The 20693-nt window shown below is 37.5% G+C and overlaps 1 protein-coding gene and 1 long non-coding RNA gene across 5 annotated transcripts in view; both read left to right on the forward strand.

The window, feature by feature from the left end:
* Positions 1–20693, forward strand: part of UNC80 (unc-80 homolog, NALCN channel complex subunit) — a 277398-nt gene that overhangs the window by 251664 nt on the left and 5041 nt on the right. For 3 of the 4 annotated variants that reach the window (XM_049784015.1, XM_049783997.1, XM_049784007.1), the window contains 9 exons: positions 519–725; positions 2238–2422; positions 3673–3838; positions 6002–6181; positions 8075–8216; positions 11561–11617; positions 18401–18482; positions 19357–19468; positions 20097–20296. In XM_049784015.1, the coding sequence (XP_049639972.1) occupies positions 519–725; positions 2238–2422; positions 3673–3838; positions 6002–6181; positions 8075–8216; positions 11561–11617; positions 18401–18482; positions 19357–19468; positions 20097–20296 (1331 nt within the window). The remainder of the gene's footprint in view (positions 1–518; positions 726–2237; positions 2423–3672; positions 3839–6001; positions 6182–8074; positions 8217–11560; positions 11618–18400; positions 18483–19356; positions 19469–20096; positions 20297–20693) is intronic. The other variant, XM_049784024.1, reaches the window with a different exon arrangement.
* On the forward strand, positions 13007–14656 carry LOC126023981 (uncharacterized). The gene is made up of 2 exons (XR_007500866.1): positions 13007–14061; positions 14273–14656. It is a non-coding gene; the product is annotated as an uncharacterized LOC126023981 (long non-coding RNA).

Below are 20693 nucleotides of genomic sequence, written 5' to 3' on the forward strand. Positions count from 1 at the left end.
TTTTGTTTGGGGAAGATTTTTTTTTTAGGAAAAATTTTAATTCAAATGTAAAGAGAAAGGGCCAGAGAGATAGCATGGAGGTAAGGCGTTTGCCTTGCATGCGGAAGGATGGTGGCTCGAATATCCCGGCATCCATATGGTCCCCCGAGCCTGCCAGGAGCGATTTCTGTGCCTAGAGCCAGGAGTAACCGCTGAGTGCTGCTGGGTGTGACCCAAAAACAAAAAAAAAAAAAAAAGAGAGAGAGAGTAGATTATAAGTATTTGAAAAGACAAACATAAAGGAGATTGAAATGATATGATTTAGCTAAGAGCACCAACCCTAGGGTGCCAAGTACAGAGAAATCACTTTGGTACCAGGATCACTTTCTGTCCTTAGGAGAAGCTGAACTTGGGAAACACCAGATTCCCAGGGTGTTCTAGTTTGGAACTGGAAAGAGCTGAATTTTGCTGTATCTGATGTGGAAAGTCTACCTTGTGACTTTTTCCTCTGCTTCTCTCTTCCAAACTCTGCCCTTCAGATAGCCCCTGGCTGGAGCAACCTGAGGTCCAGTTATTGCTGCAGACAGTAATTAATGTGCTTCTGCCACCTCGGATTATCAGCACCTCAAGGAGCAAGAATTTCATGTTGGAGAGCTCCCCTGCCCATTGTTCCACCCCTGGAGATGCAGGAAAAGATCTGCGCAGGGAAGGGCTAGCAGAGTCCACCAGCCAAGCAGCATACTTGGGTGGGTACTTTACTAGCCTCTCCAACTCTCTCTATGCACCTGTGCATGTATGTACATATATGCATTTATATGTACATATACATATTTATTTATGTTCTAATTTGATGCACAAAGAGTATTTTTAAAGAATTTTTTATATTCTTTAAAAACATTTTAAATGACTCAGCTCCAGAAATCATGCAAAGAAGCCTTTTGTTTCTTCAAGCAAGGAAAAAGTACCAACCTCACAAAAGAATTTACTGGTCATATTCAGTAAATAAATGCCAGAAAATGAAGTTCATTCATATTTGTGATGTCTAAATGACTTGATTGTTTTTACCGAAGTGTCAAAGTCATTCTTGCAAAAGTTCAAGGCTGCTCATGAGGTTTTCATTAGGAACTATTATCAGATTTAGTAGACTCAGTCCAGTGTACAAACACGATGCATTGTGCAGATTATGAGACCAATTAATTGGTCTGTAAAGTAAATGGAAACCATGGGATTATGCAGTTCATATCCTAAGCAACAAGACACGTTTGCCTTTTAGAATTACATAACCTATACTCCTTGTTTTGTTTTTTTCACTTACAATGTCAACTCTTTTTTTTTAATTTTCTGCACACAGAGATTTATTGCCAACTAAACCCCAAACAGTACCAAACCAAAAGAAACATGTTTAAAGCACACAATCAGTATCTGACCAACTTGTGTCAACCAGACAGATTTAGTAAACATTCAATAAAATAGTGCCTCAGTCTGCTTTCTGGACATTGTATAGAAACATCCAGTTGCTACTCATACAGTGAAGATTTTGTCTCAGGCTGGGCAGGAAAGGCTGGTCCCCATGACTGCTGCCTTAGAGAAACCACCTCTATTCTTTTTTTTTTTTCAATATTTATATTTTTCTGATATTTTACCCCAGGAATCCAGGAATGTTTTTTAAACTACACAAATAGGGGTGGTGGGAGGTGGTTGACCCATATAGCACCCCCATGCCTGCCAGGAGTGATTTCTGAGCAGGTAGCCAGGAGTAACCCCTGTGCACAGCCTGGTGTGGCCCAAAGAAACAAATAATAATAATAATAATAATAATAATAATAATAATAATAAATACCCATGTTTTAGACTAGGATTTAGGTGATAAAATTGATACTACCGTAAAATATAAAAAATAAATTTTAAAAAGTATTTTACTTTATAATAAAATAAACAAGAGGGTTTTTCCATGAGAAAAAAAATATTTTACTGTTTAGTCCAAATGTTCCCTATATTTATGACATACTTCTCTTTCTATTCCATGAGCCTCTTTCTCCATAACTATTTTCCCAAATATTAGTTGCATGCACTAAGGAAATATAGGTTGTCTTGATGTAAGCACACAGTCACATAGAATCTTTGGAAAGATGGGGAAAGTTGAGAACTTTAGAAAATGTCGTCATGCCTCCAGGATGTGTGGTTGGGCAGCTGAGTATGGGTAAGGGGTCTCAGAAGCATGAGGTGCCAGCTCATTTTTTTCTTTTCCCACTGTGAAGCACTGAAGGTGATTCTCGTCTGCTTTGAGAGGCAACTGGGAAGCCAGTGGTATTGGCTGAGCCTCCAAGTGAAGGAGATGGCGCTGAGGAAGGTGGGAGGCCTGGCTCTGTGGGACTTCCTGGACTTCATCGTGCGGACCCGAATCCCCATATTTGTGCTCTTGCGCCCTTTCATCCAGTGCAAGGTATGGTGTGCGCTTCTCTTCCAGGAAGTAGTAACCTCCAGGACTGTACTTGCTTCCCATAAGTTACATGCTGCAGAAGTGCTTGTGAGATGCACTGTAGCTAGTTTAGCAGGAACTTAATGACAATTCCTTATGACAGAAGAGCCTAAATGAGTAACCCATTGATTTGTTAAAAGACCTTCACTAGCCTACCAAACTTTGCCATGTCCTATTCTCCATATCTCCTCTTAAATAAAGAAACAACAGGGCCGGGCGGTGGCGCTAAAGGTAAGGTGCCTGCCTTGCCTGCGCTAGCCTTGGACGGACCGCAGTTCGATCCCCCGGTGTCCCATATGGTCCCCCAAGCCAGGAGCAACTTCTGAGCACATAGCCAGGAGTAACCCCTGAGCGTTACCGGGTGTGGCCCAAAACAAAAACAAACAAAAACAAAAACAAAGAAAAACAAAGGAATGATCTGGAGAAGGGTCTCCTTTTCTTAGTGACATATGAGTTCTAATTTTAAAGATACATTTAAGAGAATAGTAGGAGAAAGAGTGAGAGAGAGAGAGAGAGAGAGAGAGAGAGAGAGAGAGAGAGAGAGAGAGAGAGAGGAGGGAGAGAGGAGGAGAGAGAGAGAGGGAGAGAGGTGGAGAGAGAGGAGAGAGAGAGAGAGAGAGAGAGAGAGAGAGGATGGAGAGAGAGAGAGAGAGAGGAGAGAGAGAGAGAGGAGAGAAGTGAAGAGAGAGGAGAGAGAGAGGAGAGAGGAGGAGAGAGAGGAAGGAGGAGAGGAGAGAGAGGAGAGAGAGAGAGAGGAGAGAGAGAGAGAGAGCAGTTGATAAACTCAACTTGCCTTTCAGCAGTGGTATCCCATAAGGTTACCCAAGCACCACAAGGATTGATTCCTGAGTTCAGAACTAGGAAAATAAACCCTGAGCATTCCTGGATGTGTCCCCAAACAAAACCAGAAAAAAAAAGAATAATTTAAATATCCACCCTTAGAGTTCCTCAGTCCTTACCATTTATTTATGCTATTCTTGCTTTGATTTCATGGAGCTGTGATACAAAGCAGTGTACTGATAAAGCTTTTACTATATTAAGGCTGTTCTTTCAGCATGTCTTTATTTGATGTATTAATATCTTAATTAATTCTCACAATGAGTTAGTTGTCCAACATATATATGATTTGTACATCTATGTACAAATTTGATGTACATATGTACAATTTGATGATATGTACATCTATGATCTTAGAATCTATACCTTCCTTTCAGCTTCTGGCCCAGCCAGCAGAGAATCATGAAGAACTTTCTGCCCGGCAGCACATTGCAGACCAGCTTGAGCGACGCTTCATACCTCGCCCTCTTTGTAAGAGCTCCCTCGTTGCTGAATTCAACAGTGAACTAAAAATTCTAAAAGAGGCAGTTCACAGTGGATCAGGTGAGTCTGTGTGAGATGTTTAGAATTCATCTTATTTCACTAATGGATCTCACAGCCTACAAAGAATACCTCTAACTCAGTTGCTGTTCTTTTTGGAACTGTATGATCAATTACCCATTTTAGTACATCAGGAAATTTCACCTTGGGATAAATAACAACAAAACAGCTCCCAAATATATCCTATAAATGCCATTTTACTTTCTAAAATTTTTGCTTTGTTCTTTTCTTTTTTTATTGCTTTATTTAAGCACGGTAGTTACAAATTTGTTCATTGTTGGGTTTCAGTCATACAATGTATATTATCCTTTACTAGTGCACTCTTCTAGTAACCAATGTCTTCCGTTTCTCTCACATCCCATACCACCCTATTTTTTATTTTATTTAGTTTTAGGGGGACACGTCTGGTTGTGTTCTAGATTATTCCTTGTTTAGGAAGCACTTTTGGTAGAGCAATTAAATCTAGGTGAACCACATGCAATGCAAGAGTCCTACCCTATGTACTATCTTGCCAGCCCCAAGTCTTCATTCTGTAATTAAACTCTCTCTCTCGAGTATTTAGCCAGGGGGAAATGTACTTAAATTCTTCTTTATTTTCTTTAAAAACAAGAACAGGAGGTGAGGCACATAATTTAGAGATGAATCAAGAGACAGTTGACTAAGAACTAGGTTTGATTTAGAAGTATCTGGTCCCTTGAAAACAGAGCTCCAGGCAGGGAGGGAGGGAGGGAGGGAGGGAGTGAGGAAGGGAGGAGGGAAGGAGGGAGGAAGGGGAGGGGAGAGAAGGAGGGAGGAAGGGAGGAAGGAAGGGAGGAAAAAATGAAGGAGGGAGGGAGAGAAGGAGGAAGAAAAGCAAAGAGGGAAGAAAGGAAGGAAGAAGAGAGGGAGTTAGGAAGGGAGGGGAAAAGGCAGGGAGAGAACTTTTTAGAGCATAAGAAATTAAAAATATGAAAATGGTTGGGGCTGGAGAGAGAGCACAGCTGTAAGGCGTTTGTCCTTGCATGCAAGCCTACCCAGGACAGATGGTGGTTTGAATCTCGGCATCCCATATGGTCCCCGAGCATGCCAGGAGCAATTTCTGAGCACAGAGCCAGGAGTATCCCCTGAGTGTTGCCGGGTGTGACCTCCCCCAAAATATGAAGATCGTTTAAAACCTGTTCTAGATTATTGATTATAAAGTCCTTTAGCTTTGGCTAAGGAGCTTAATTAGAGTTTGCAGGCTAGAATTTTTCCCCCTATTATTTAAAGAGACTTTTCTTCAGAAATCACTGTTTACTATTTTAAAATAATAGGAGGAAAATTAAGGAAGGAAAATAAGTAATCTGCCATTAGAGGGCAGTCATTAGCCATAAAGAAACTAAAATTGTGTATGTGCTAGTGGGAACTTCCTACAACATTTATTATTTCAAAATTGCATTAAAGACAAAGATAGGGCCGGCGGTGGGCGCTGGAGGTAAGGGTGCCTGCCTTACCTGCGCTAGCCTAGGAGACGGACCGCAGTTCGATCCCCCGGCGTCCCATATGGTCCCCCAAGCCAGGAGCGACTTCTGAGCGCATAGCCAGGAGTAACCCCTGAGCGTCACCGGGTGTGGCCCAAAAAACTAAAGACAAAGATAACAAATACAACCTTGACCAAATCTTCACAATGTCAAGTATTTATAATAAAATATTGTGATAATATGATTATATATTGTAATTTCTAGAAAAGGAGAATTAGAGCATATTTTGATTATGTATTCTGATTTTGAGTGAGGTTCCAATTAGATAGAATTATTATTTTTATATGTTTGATCAGCTAAGATACATTTCTCATCAAAATCTTTGATGTGTTAAGCCACAATTAAGTCTCTATTAGTTTATATTTTTGCCACCAGCCTTGGAAAATGAAATCAAATAGCAATGAAGGAGAAGGAATGTGAAAACATTTTAGATTCTTCAATATTTAAATTACTACAAGGAAACAATTTTATTCTATGTCAGCAGTGGTCAATGGTTTTTAAAAAGAAACTTCTCATTTTTGTTTTCCTTTGTCTAAAAGATAGATCATTTATCGAGAAAAACTTTTTAACTGTTCTTTCTAAAAAGTGTAAGGATTGAGAAAAGCATTTGCAAGCAAATATTCGTTCTTCCAAGATCCTTACTTGCCTCGGTCTTTTAACCCTACAGCCTATCAAGGAAAGACTTCCATCAGTACTGTGGGGACTTCCACCTCTGCTTATCGCCTGAGCCTGGCCACCATGTCCCGCTCCAATACAGGCACTGGCACTGTCTGGGAGCAAGACAGTGAACCTTCACAACAAGCTTCACAAGATACCCTGAGCAGGACAGATGAAGAAGATGAGGAGAGTAGGTCACTCAGAAAAATCGGGAGTAGGAGTGATGGTGCGATTAGTTATAACTTGGCTCTTGGGAAGGAAGTTTGACCTTCTGGCTTTTTCATTTCTGACCTACTGATCTTAGAGGGTAGTGAGGTGGGTGGGGTGGGCACACTCACTATACTGAGGGTTTGCTCTTGACTCTGTACTCAGGAATCAATCCTGGCAGTGCTGAGAATTGATGTAGGTTGGCCACATGAAATTTAAGCACCTTTACCCCTGCACTTTATCTCTGGCACTCCCCTTGTCTTTTTTTTTTTTTTTTTTTGGTTTTTTGGGCCACACCCTGTGACGCTCAGGGGTTACTCCTGGCTATGCGCTCAGAAGTTGCTCTTGGCTTCTTGGGGGACCATATGGGACGCCGGGGGATCGAACCACGGTCCGTCCTAGGCTAGTGCAGGCAAGGCAGGCACCTTACCTCCAGCGCCACCGCCCGGCCCCCTCCCCTTGTCTTTTTTACAGAAATTATTTAGAGTGAAATTATGACTCCTTCTGTCCTTATAAGTCCCTTTAGATCTTTCATTCTTTCTTTCTTTCTTTCTTTTTTTTTTTTTTTTTGCTTTTTTGGGCCATCCTGGCGTTGCTCAGGAGTTACTCCTGGCTGTCTGCTCAGAAGTAGCTCCTGACAGGCACGGGGGACCATATGGGACACCGGGATTCGAACCAACCACCTTTGGTCCTGGATCGGCTGCTTGCGAGGCAAACGCCGCTGTGCTATCTTTCCGGGCCCTAGATCTTTCATTCTTTCAAAGTAATCTGAGTAAAAATCACATCTTTAACGATCCCTACATATTCTCTTAGCTTATATATTTAACTTCTACCCAGGCACTCTCATTAAAATTGAAATTAAGTAACTAAGGGAAGCTTTTAATCTCCCTTCTCTTAACATTTTCTGAGCTGATCAGCACTTGCATGATTCTGCTAAGCAAGGAAAAGTGAGTAACATTGCTTCAGGAACCAAAAAAAAAAAAAATGTGTGTGTGTCAGCTAAACAGCTATAATAGAACCAGTTAACTATTTTAAGAAATTAAACCCAAATTTGACTTGATTATTTTCCATCACTTAGGCAGCCTAACAGCTTAAAACTTTAGATTTGGTGATAGAACTTTAGAGAAAATTTAATATATATGGCTTAGTAGTAGGCATTAAAAAGCAAAAGTTAAGTTTCACTTAAATACTGTTGATATATAATGGTTTTTTCAATTGCATTATTTTCTGTTTTTAAAATGCTCTGATATCAAGTGCATAGAAAATTGTACTGTCAAGTAAGAGTAAGAACAGAATCTAGGTCCACATTCAGCAGCAAACATTAGCTCACTTAGGATGGGTCCTATATGAATTTGAATGATTGCTATTTCTATGAAGAAAACAAAATTACATGGTTAAACTTTAATTAAAATCAGAATGTTTTAACATGTATGGTTCAGCTGCTCTGAAATCTTTAATCATATGTATTCCCTAATATTTACAAATAATCCACTTGAAAATAAATAGGAAGCTTACATTTACTGTATTAATGCTGTTCAAGAGTGGATACATGAATGTGAGCAATTACTATTTATCCCATTGTATAAACTGAAAAAGCAGCCTTCATATCTTAGTTTTTAATTCGTACAGAAGGGCATATTAATAATAAATGCATTGCAGCTGGTATAATAGGACAGCAAATAGGGCATTGCCTTGCACCTGACTAATCCCATTTGGTCTCCCAACCCTACTAATCACGCAGTGATTCTGAGTGCAGAGCCCAGGAGTGACCCATGGTCAACACTGGTTGTGGCACAAATTCGGAAAAAAAAAAAAAAAGTACAAGTCTGGGTGGGTTTTCAGTTCAAAGTCACACAACTGTCCCTTGCCCTTTCAGATGATTCTGTGAGCATGCCCAGTGTGGTAAGTGAACAAGAAGCTTACCTCCTGAGTACCATTGGAGGAAGGAGGCGGTTTTCCAGCCATGTCTCCAGCATGTCTGCACCTCAGGCTGAGGTGGGCCTATTACCCAGCCAAAGGTAAAGAGCCAGAGATATCTAATACTCTACCTCTGGGGAGGAAGGGAAAAGGAAGTAGAAATTCTGAAAAATTATTCCTGTTTTCTAAAAGGTCAAAAGAGAAGCAAATAATAATATTTTTTTTAAAGTAGAACATTCAACAAAAGATGTTTCAACTTAAATTGTACAAGCAAGAGATTTGTAAGATGTTTTCTGAGCCAGCCTAATAAACGGGTGCGTAGGTATCTAATTCAAGCACCGTTTCTCTTTAAGTTTTTCATAAATAGGGGCCAGAGCGATAGCACAACGGTAAGGCACGCAGCCAAAACAGAACAAACCCCGTTATCCCACATGGTCCCCCGAGCCTGCCAGGAGCGACTTCTGAGTGCATATCCAGGAGTATTTTCATAAATAGATACATGGTATTCCTTTTGGTTATCATGTGACATCTAATATTTTAGATCTATCATTAATTTACTGATAACAGGTGTATAGGACTAGGTTTATTTTATTTTATTTTTTTGGTTTTTCGGGCCACATCCGTTTGATGCTCAGGGGTTACTCCTGGCTACGCGCTCAGGAATTGCCCCTGGCTTAGGGGGACCATATGGGATGCCAGGGGATCGATCCGTGGTCCTTTCCTTGGCTAGCACTTGCAAGGCAGACACCTTACCTCTAGCGCCACCTCGCCGGCCCCGAGCTTTATATTTTTGTTGATGGCTAGATTTATGGTATAACAACAGTAATTAGTTAGAGGTAATGATGTTTTCAGTCAAATAGTAAAGGATCTATTACTCTGTGTTCTTGGACAGGTTATTTTAAAAGACCACAATTTTCTCCTCTTGACATGAGGAGGTTAGCTATCTAAACCCTTAAAAAGTTTTTGAGTGTTTTATGACCACTAAATATAGATACACAAAGAACCAGGACCAGAGAGATAGCACAGTCAGTAAGACTTGGGTTAGATTTCTAGCACCCCAGGAGATAGCCTTACCAGGAGTGATCCCTGAGTGCAGAGCCAGGAATAAGCCCTTAGCTACTCCAGGTGTGGCCCAAGAGCAAACAAACAAAAAAATCAAATCAAAACAATTACATAAATTGTCTAAAATTTGAAAGTATACATAAAATGGCCTGGCATAAGACACAAATCCTCTGTTTCAGAGCCAACTATTTTACTTCAAGAATTGAATTTCTGGGCCCGGAGAGATAGCACAATGGTGTTTGCCTTGCAAGCAGCCAATCCAGGACCTAAGATGGTTGGTTCGAATCCCGGTGTCCCATATGGTCCCCTGTGCCTGCCAGGAGCTATTTCTGAGCAGACAGCCAGGAGTAACCCCTGAGCACTGCCGGGTGTGGCTTAAAAACCAAAAACCAAAAAAAAAAAAAAATTTTTTTTTGAATTTCTTTTTAAAAAATTAGCTTTTTGTATTTTGTAATGTGTTCATTCATATTACATATGGATTAAATAAACTATAATCCAAACATAAAAAATAAGCAAAAAAAATAGAACATTTTAATATAAATAATTTGTACCCTAATTCTTTAGGAAAATTTTTAGCAAATACATAAATTAAATAAAATTTGTGAACTAAAGTATATCTTTGTGGAATTCTAATAATAGCAAAAGGTGATGATGATTAATAAGTAAATTGCATACTTATAAGTGAAGTGTTAAGCTATATTTAGTTATTACAAATCTGATAATGTATAAATGTTTCTAGAATGTAAAATATTGTTTTATTATTAATTATTGGAAGTCTTTTTTTTTTTTTTTTTTTGGTTTTTGGGCCACACCCAGTGACACTCAGGGGTTACTCCTGGCTATGCGCTCAGAAATTGCTCCTGGCTAGGGGGACCATATGAATGCCACAGACAGGACACGGACAGAACCAAGGTCCGTCCTGGGTCTGCTACTTGCAAGGCAAATGCCCTACTGCTGTGCTATCACTCTGGCCCCTAATTATTGGAAGTCTTGTAAATAAAATACAAACTAAATCAGAGACAATAAATAATGACCTCCAAAACTGTAAACTCATATCAACACTTAATGTAAGTAGTTATCAGGTTTTGTTTTTTTTTTAAGTTTAACTTAAACTATAAGATTATAGCACTTTTAGAGTGTTTTTGATCATTTGATTAAAATATCAATTCCCTTTTTATTATATATGTTTGCTAGTGGGCTAACTCATTGAAAAGAGGATTTTTATTTTATTTTCAATATACAAGACATCCACATAAACTATATTGTTAAACCTTTTGAACTTGTGTCATATTTTGGAAGGTATCAATGGCAATAATATGCATTAGGGAAATGTGGCCTCTTTTGGAGACAGAGGCTATTTTTACAATGTGCAATTAGATGAATCTGTATTCTTTGGGGTAAGCGGGGAGGTTCTTCAGCTTTCAAAATTGTTTAATTTCATTCCATTTAATAAATACTTATTGAGTACCTCCTTAGAGTTAAGAAATTAAAGGAAAATGGGACAAAGCACAACATACTTTTTTTTTTTTGTTTTGTTTTGTTTTGTTTTTTGGGCCACACCCTGTGACGCTCAGGGGTTACTCCTGGCTATGCGCTCAGAAGTTGCTCCTGGCTTCTTGGGGGACCATATGGGACGCCGGGGGATCGAACCGTGGTCCGTCCTAGGCTAGCGCAGGCACCTTACCTCCAGCGCCACCGCCCGGCCCACAACATACTTTTTTAAATCTGTAACTCATCTATCTTTAGATCAATCAGTAAAATAATTCTTTGCCCATCAGACAGGTTTCTTCTTTTAACATTTACAGTTCAATAAGTACAACATGGAATAAGGAGGTACAAGCATTTCCATCTGAGTTTTTTAAGGGTATCGTCCTTCCCTTTGTTTATGTGCATTTTTGTGGCAAAATTAGCAATGAAGTTAGGTTCTCTCTTTACCTTTCATAATGACATCAGTTCATGGTAAGTGGTTTCCATGTAACAGTGACAAACACAGTCAATGGAGTGTCATAGAAATTAATTAAAATTAAGCACCCAGTGAAATGGTTACTAAAGCAATGGTAGTTCTTATCTTCTATATATACAGTTTACTGTGTTTCTGAGCTCATGTATCTTTCTAGAGCTCATTTTCAATAAACTGTTGACCAATAAATAGATCACTCCTCTGAGAGTTGTATCCATCCAAAGTCTCTCCTACCCCATTGCCTTGAGTCTTATGTCTTGACAAACCCAGCACAAGGTGAAATGGTTGACTGTCTCCTTTTCCTTCCTTGTTCTGTTAAATTTATTTTTGGTTCTTGAAAGCAGAAAATTGCATGCCTTTTTTCTTTTACTTTTGTTTGCATTTTCTTTCCCTAAATGCTTCATTTCCCTACCCCTCCTGCAGTGAACCTAATGTCCTCGATGACTCCCAGGGCCTGGCCGCCGAGGGCAGCCTCTCTAGGTACAGTGTCAATGCTACCTGTCTATTGGTGTCTGTGCTGGGAAACTAGCTGTTCCCTGTCTTCTCTGTCTCTCTGTCTCTCTGTCTTCCTCTTGCCCGTTTGGTATTTATTTCCATTCCTTGCCCTTTGTTGCTCATGAACACAAGAGCCTGGAAGTCAAAGGTGTAGCCTCCTTCATTTTCAGCTTCAGAGCTCAATCACAAATAGCCTTAAATGCTTATTTTAAAACAAAATAAAACAAACCCTGTGGTATTATCTTAAGGGCTTGTTGCTTGAGTCTCTAAAAAGCTTGATATTCCCAAATGTTAATTTTATCCCATTTAATCATTCCCTCCCACACTCCTTAAGAATTGTTTTTGAGAAACCTTCTAATATAACACCCGTCATCAGGAAACCCCTTATTAAATTGAGACAGGTCTTTTAGCTAATCCCAGGGATGGTTAGAAAACAAACAACAATTCTATAATAAGAGTAGTAATGTAGATATAATTTATGTAATTTCCTCTTTGTTATGCATGCTATGTGGCAAGCTTTTATAGTAGCTTGTTCAAATAGCACTTAAAGAATATCTGTCCCAGCACAAAGATGACTCCAAAACTTGCCAAAAATATCATAAACAAACATTGCTTGATAAGAGAATTATTGATAAGCAATAGCAAAAACTTAAAAAGTATAATGCCTTGGCTATTGGCTTAAATTTATAGAAAGGTGGGGGACTGCACCTTTAACACTCAGATAAACCACGTCAAACATTCCTAATCTTGTGCTGTTGATTCATACCTCTCAACTAATCCTCATTAGGGATAATGCTTCTTGTTTATTTTAAGAGTGCCTTTATCCCACATTAAAAAAATGTTCCCTCCCAGGTTTGCACTCTATAGTGAGTACAATGTACAGTGTTTATTGCTTTATCACAAAGATGAGGAAATGTTGAGAGGCCGTTCCCGTGAAAGGTTGTCTTATGTATGTATACTTCACATCTTGTTCTGATTTCACATTTTCTTTTGCAATTGAAAATGGGAAATTTAGTCCATCATCGGGTATATCCTTTAAAAACAAAAACCTGGATCATAATTCATGACATTCATTTGTGTTTGCTAGCCCTCGCCTTGACAGACCAGTCTCTTTTTTGATGGTAAATGTGGAAGTGCTGCAGAGTTGCTGACTTATTTCTAAGCTTTGAAGGATAAAGCAGAACAAAACAGTCCTCAAGATTGTTTTTCTTCATTGTTCACAGAATTTGAAGAAATTCGAATGAAGCCTAGCACCCTGATTATGACTTTCAAAGAATGAATTGTTTAATGAATAAAATTTTATGTGAGACAGGAGAGCTTTGATTAGAGAATTTTTATGTCCTCCTAAGAATAGATTAGAAGGTATTAAACCAAACTTCTCTTTAGCTGGCTTTGTAATGGGGGTTAGGTTAGGATAGTTGATAAAGTAAATTTTTGAATTGGTATTTGTAAAATTCTCAAAGGAATTGATTTCTTTGGCAGGCTCAGAGGAAAAGTGATTGTTTTGAATCTATCTAAACGGAACCCTTCTGCCCTGTCTCCACCGTCAATGGGGAAGAACCAAACTTCTTGCTAAATGAGATTGGTTCAGATAACAAAGCTTATAATTTTATTTACATCGGAAAAAAGTCATGTCAGGCTTTGATGACTGTTTTAGATCAATTGTTGTTGATCTGTTGTTTCCATAGCTGTTGTATTTTTGTTCTGGGAATCATTCACCCAGAATCAGTGGTGGTCATTGGAAAAAAAAAATGAGGCATCCACTTTACATTCTATTTAACTATTAATTCAAAGGCATTCCACCAGTCCTAGCACATCCACTTTTGCCATTCACTGCAAATTGTATATCTTAATCCCCATCCTATCACCAAATTCTCTTTGGAGGAGAGAACTTTTGGCATTTCCTACTCCTACGAGGTGGGTTTCTAAAAGAATATGTAACTTTTTATATTTGTCATCAAGGCTTTATTATTTTTGTATGGAATATGTATCTTTATGCAGCAGATGACTAAATCCTAAAGATACAGTAAGGTATTGACTGAGTAAATTACTTTTAGCACATATGTGAGCATGCAGAACCTACAATAAACCCCATGGTCCTAAGGAAAATCTGGCTCCAGAGTTTACAGAATACCAAGAAATATGCCTAAAGGGAAGTGATTATAACTCTGGTATTTCTTCCACCACTTTCCCACCTTTTTGGTTATTTGATGTGGAAGGAGCACTTATTTTAATCAAAATGGGCAAGTTAGTCTGACAGTTAAATGAGGAAAAGACTATGATAACTAGGATACCAAGAAACTAATGAATAGATGAAAATCAATAAAATTGTTGCAGATCTCTCAAAAATTTTTTTCAGAAATTTCTTAAAGTCTGCACTAACTGATTTATTTAGAGATCTAGCAAAAGAAACATCAGCCCATTAAAAGGTCATGCCAAGGGGCCGGGCGGTGGCGCTAGAGGTAAGGTGCCTGCCTTGCCTGCGCTAGCCTAGGACGGACCGAGGTTCGATCCCCCGGTGTCCCATATGGTCCCCCAAGCCAGGAGCGACTTCTGAGCGCATAGCCAGGAGTAACCCCTGAGTGTTACCGGGTGTGGCCCAAAAACCAAAAAAAAAAAAAAAAAAAAAAAAAAAAAAAGGTCATGCCAAGGAGAAAAGGTTCTTTCTTTTGGGAATAAATTGAAATCCTATCCCATAAAAATAATCTTGGTTGAGAGCATTTCTCTAGAGGCATGATAATTCATTGTAGGCATTTCCTGTCTATTCCTGCTGCCAGATAAACATGTCACAGATCATATATTCTCTCTTGAAGAATATAGACATGCAAAAGTTGCACAAATACTTATGTTTGCATGCTTTCATTTGATGATTAGGTTTTGTTTGGACATATTAGAACGACTTGAAAGACAGGAATTGACAGTCAACTCTAAGAAAAAGAGAGATTAAAAATGCAATTTGATTCTGTCATGGTAATTTTAGTCAAGGTGAAAAAATGGGAATGTGACACAAGTTTGAACAAGACTATATAGTCCAGGTAAAACAAAAAAGAAATAACTTACTTAGCAAAACTCTTCTTATGGTCATCCACAATTTCAAAGTATGAAAACTTGGCAAGTATATTCAAAGTACCCTTCCTCTAAAGGACACCTTTATAGTAGCAAAAAAATTAATGAATGAATTGTGTGCTATGATACACATATATACTTTGCCATTGCTAACCCAATTGCTAAGAGATATCTAGGAGTCAGATTAATCTCACTTTTTGTTCTGAATCTGGTCTCTAATCTCTAAATTGGTGGAACTTAAAATGCATATTTTAGGATGTTGTCGAAGATAAGTTAAAAAAAATAAAACAATCTATTATTGAAAAAAGGAAACAGGGATTTTGTGTGCTTTTCCAGCTTTCCACAAATGTTTTATGATTCTTTGGTGTTAACTATATGCATTTTCATCACAAGGCAATTGCTCATGTAAATGCCTATGTCTTGTGTTCCACTGCTAACTTTCTCTAACCATGTTCAAGTTGAAAATAAAAGCATAGGTTAAAGCAATAAAAATACCAATCTATTTTTGTGCGATAGTCACATCCAATACTATGTTTTTACATTTTGGGGAAAGACGCATAACAATGCTCAGACATTACTTCTCATTCTGTACTCAGGCATCATTCCTAGCAGTGGTGCTCAGGGGACCATGTGGGATGCTGAAAATTGAACCCTAGTCAGCCATATGCAAGGCAAATGTCCTTCCCATTGTTCTATCATTTTGGTTCCACTACTTACATTTTTAACTTATTAAATACTTTTAAATATTTTTGTGATTTGAGACAAGCAATATGAATCTTTATTGCATTGATGAATCTGTTGTTCACCTTCCCATTATTTCAAAATAAAACATGTCATTAAGTGATATGTCTATATTTATATACCACAATCCAGATCATTATGTTGAATGGGATTGTGGGGGCAAGGAAAGGTAATTAGTATCAAAATTATTCTCCTAACATTGTCTAAATTTCTCTAGCTTATGCATTATTTCCTTGCCTGTTAAATAAGGTGCTTTTGTTTTTGCAGAGTTGAGTCAAATGTTCTAGCAAGTGCTAGTTTTTTTTTCTAAAGTCTAGGTCACTATATGGTTTCCATAGTGTTTTTCAGTGACTCAGAAATACAAAGGATGTTTTTAAGTTTCAATTTAGAAAGTTTGCTGTTATTTTTTTTACCATTATTTGGTAATATAGTAGAAAATAGCATTTCTCATTCCCATAATTAAAAATTTCAGAAAATCAGTGTTTTATAGAGACACTTAAACAAGTATGTTAGCTCTCTCCTCATTTTAAGCATTTTACATCTACAATTGCACATCATAGTTCATTACAAATGGCTTTAATATTACATGAGATAAAATGAAGCTAAATTGAAACTACTTTTTACATATAATTTGACAGACTATTGAAAGGAATGTTTTCTTTATAAATCACTTCTATTATTAACTTCTCTGGCAGTTAATAAATTTGTTCTAGTTCTATACAGTTAAGACAGACCTTACCTTTCCAAGTAGCACATATTTAGGAAAAAAATAATTTTTATTAACTGGGAAGTTTTTTGTGGAATGTTGTGTAATTTCATTTATATCTATGCATTCCAATGATAACATTTTATATAATTTACATGGAACAGCTATTTACAAAAACTTTCAATTAATCCATTTATTAGATACAAACCTCTCTATCCATAGAGAAATTTTTATTATTTATTTGAATAACCATCATGAAATTTCCATTATATTTTGACATTTAACACTCCCCAAGTAACATGTGTTTCTTTTATTTTCTTGCATTATTTTTTTACAACCTCAGATTATTTAATAAAAATGAGACAAGTGGGCTGCCTCGATTTCATTTTCTCTGTTCAATTATTTTTAAGATATTTTATTACCCATTTCCTTTTAGTGTCCTAGAAGCAATAAACTTATTATAAATACCAAATATAAAACAAGAAAGCATGCTTATATATATATCACTTTTCATGTTCAATCCATTTAACATTAACTAACTTCTTTTCTCTACCTTAATGGGAGGTAGGTGGTAAGTATTAACCTCCTTTTATGGCCAAGGGAACTGAGGTAACATTTAGATGTCAATGAAGAATCCATTTCAATGAAGCTTTGCTTGGTATATGGGAGAAAGGTGCTTCTAATTTTGTGCATATGGTAACTTTTTCTGATTTAAGATACATATTAAACTGTTTAACTAATAAAGATATGTCACTTCAAACATACCAGCAACATAGCTTGGATTGCTTATCAGAATTAATTGGATTGTTCCATTGTGGTAATTTTCCATTTTTATGGAAAGGTCATATATGGTATAAGTCACATTGATTTTTTAAATTTTATATTCAGGATAACAGAAACATTTTAAAACACTTACTTTTGGTACTACTTATAGAACTTGGTGTTGTTTATCCTAAATGGTATAATAATGGTATATATATGCATATATACCCTTATTTTAAAAATATCTGATAAAGTCCATTTGGGAACTTTTTTATTTTTGAGTAGAAATATGAATTATGCTTTTAAAATGACAGATGTGACTGTCAACTATGTGATGATTAACTAGCTGTTAACACAACGGGAAATATTTGATTATCCATCTTCCATCTATTTCTCTCCTTCTAGCTTCAGCTTATTACTTAGGTAATACATTTTTTTAAGTAAAAGTGAATCAATATTGTTTCTCCTTTTCTTAGACAGTTGCTGACTTTGGATTTCTCTGTGGAATATTTTATTACAAAAACTCTTTCTAGATGACTCTCCTTTTGCAAAGGCAAAGCACAAATTAATAATTCATTAACCAAATAGTCACATTGGCATCATCCACAGAATTGCAGTGTTCTCTGGAGACACAATACATTTATTTCCATTCCCATCTCTATCATAAATACTTGTGTCCATGCATGGAGAATGAAAAGATATCATGGACCCATGACAGTTTTTTCAACTTCACCCAACACTAATATATTGACTTCTGTCAGTGGTCATTTTTGCATATAAAAGACACTCATACACAGCAATTTGGGGGGAGCAGTTGTTACTTTGAATCACAGGATATATATAAATATATATTTGAATATAGTCTTCATTATTAAAGCTTCTGAGTTGTATTAACAGCTTGCTTTGCCAGCCTAAAAGTCGAAAATCTTTTTCACAAAATCATTTGTCTATCCTGTGACTAGTCATTTCCTCAGTAGTCACAGACTTCAGGCTGCAAACATGTGTTGAATGTATCCTTCACCCAAATGGATTCTGTGTTTGATGTGTTTGATATTTGTCCATCTTATTTTCATTTAAATTGAAATTTCGAAAAAAGGTGTTCTCATCCATGTGATAGAGTCATTTGTGTTTGTTTGTGACCACCTTTCCCCCTCCCTTTGGAAAACAAAACAAAACAAAAAATTAGATTAGAATATGGCATTTAAAGCCTTTTGGTGGCTTCCAAACCAGGGGTGTGATTGAACCAGTGTTTTGCTAATATGGCATCAGTGATTAAAACCAGAATCTCAATTTGGCAGTTTGGGGTAACAAAGTCTCATTTTCCATCCCCACCCTTTGAAAGCTCCTATCCCAGGATTCTTTGCCAACCTTCCTTCAAAGATAATGGTATCTTTGAAGTGTCTATTACAGTTAAGTAATTTTGGCTAAGACCCACCAGAGGATGATCTTCTGCACTTTCTCTAAGGCTTGCTAACACTATTGATGCTTGACAGGGTGGCAAGTGTACAGAGTGAACCTGGTCAACAGAATCTCCTCATTCAGCAACCTCTGGGAAGGAAGAGGGGCTTGAGACAAGTAAGTAGATCCTGAAAGGAAAGGCGAGACCTCCTAGAAAATGAAAACTGTATTCAATTTTTAGTGCTCATGAATGTTCATTATGTTAAGATTATGCTTTGCCTTCTCACTTGAATAAGCAATGCAGAAAAGTTTAGAGCATGGTAAGTATCATGTTCAAACTAAGAATATTTTGTTTCTCTTTTAGCTTTGACTCTTATTAATAAATCTGATTGCTAAGCAAAATAGCAATTTTGTTATTCTTCCACTCATTTCCTCCCTTTTGCAGAGTCTTACTAACCAAGAAATATTTCTTCTTCTTCTTCTTCTTCTTCTTCTTCTTCTTCTTCTTCTTCTTCTTCTTCTTCTTCTTCTTCTTCTTCTTCTTCTTCTTCTTCTTCTTCTTCTTCTTCTTTCTTTCTTTCTTTCTTTCTTTCTTTCTTTCTTTCTTTCTCTTCCTCTCTCTTTCTTTCTTCCTTTCTCTCTCTATCTCTCTCTTTCTATCTCTCTCTTTCTCTCTCTATCGCTTTCTCTATCTCTTCCTTCCTTCCTTCTCATATTGACTCCCATATTAAGCTATTATTATTCTTAAGATATACAAAAGAATAATAATTGAAAGAATTAGAGGGTATAGGAGTTAAATATGCAAGTAGATATAGGGTGAGGGTAATTAGAAATAATCTAGGAACTCGTACAAATAATACCTATGCTTTTTTACTGAGCTACATCTTGGCTTCTCCAGGCCAAATAACTACCAATAATAATAAAGGACTACTACAATGAATAGAATTTCATTAAAAAAGGAGCAAAGGATAGTCCGGATCTTCTGAGTAGAGAATTTCCTCCCAGACAGTTGACCTCGTCTTGCCAGCTCTAATCTGCCTATTCTCTTTAGCTAAGACGTCCTCTCCTGTCACGTCAGAAGACTCAAACTGAACCCAAAAATCGGCATGGGGCTCGACTGTCAACTACTCGCAGGAGCATTCAACCTAAAACGAAGCCGGCTGGTGAGGCCTCCTATGTCCTCTCTAACTCCAACATTGTCTTGCCATAAAGGTCAGCTATAAAGACCTGCAAAAAAACAGCTCGTGTCTCATGCAGAGAAGCACAGCCTGGGGAGGCACTAGGATAAGGGCAAAAGATTCCCACAAAAATTTTAGTGACTGGTTTCTTCTCACCTTCCCCACTTCATTCCTAACCCAATGAATCTGAATGAACTAAGGTCATCCATAATCTATGAAATTGACATGTGTGTTTCCTTTATACAAGTCACTAACTGGTTTCCAATATGTCTTTTTTTACTGCAGCCAAAGAAATGATGAATAACAGGGACATTTAAGTCCCATTGGCATGTATTCAGTGATTACTTTAAAGAATTTATATAGTTCAACTCTCACTTATTCATACAATAAAAATATTAATATATTAATAAATATCTTCCTTTTTAATAAAATGTAAACACTAAAGCTTAATAAAACCTCACTTATATTCATGCTCACCTCTCACTTATTAATGACTTATCAATGTCCTTACCAACAAAAGTCAGAAGTCATTGACTCAAGCTAATTGATTAGCCAATGGCAACTTATTTGTCCCAATTTCTCCTCTATTTACTGCTTTGCTTCTAATCGACAGCAGATCAGAAACGGTCTGTGACCTTCATTGAGACTCAGCCAGACCCAGCAGCTGCTCCAACAGACACTCTCCCTGCCACAGTCCAACCACAGGGCTACAGTCCAGCTCCATCAAGGAAACCAGAAGGAATGGACAAACCAGTTCTCACTTCTTCACCTGCGATTATTGTTGCTGATCTACACAGCCTATCTCCCAATCAGGTAAGGGGCACTAGAGAGAGATAATTTCCTGTGTTGATTTTTAAATCTAAGGACCATTTGTATAAACAACTTTATTTCCAGATAACATAAGTCCCAGTGTACAACATGTTTTTGTTAGCCAGACAAGTATGGGCATATGTATGCTATATGGTGAGGGACAGATACAGAATGATCTTCCTCATATGTGGTATACAAAGTAAGGGAAAAACAAATACTTCAAAGCAGCAAAATCTAAGAACTGGTTTTTAATAGAAGCATCTCTCTGTAGGAGGGGTGGGAGAGGCTAGTGAAGCAGAGGTAGACGAGGCCACTGGGATAATGTTGGAGGGAAACTGAGCTTTGATGAAGTGGAGGCTCTGTGGTGTTGGAATAAACTTTACATGAAATTCTGTTCTTA

Source organism: Suncus etruscus, chromosome 1 (genome assembly GCF_024139225.1).
Source record: "Suncus etruscus isolate mSunEtr1 chromosome 1, mSunEtr1.pri.cur, whole genome shotgun sequence".
Lineage (NCBI taxonomy): Eukaryota > Metazoa > Chordata > Mammalia > Eulipotyphla > Soricidae > Suncus > Suncus etruscus.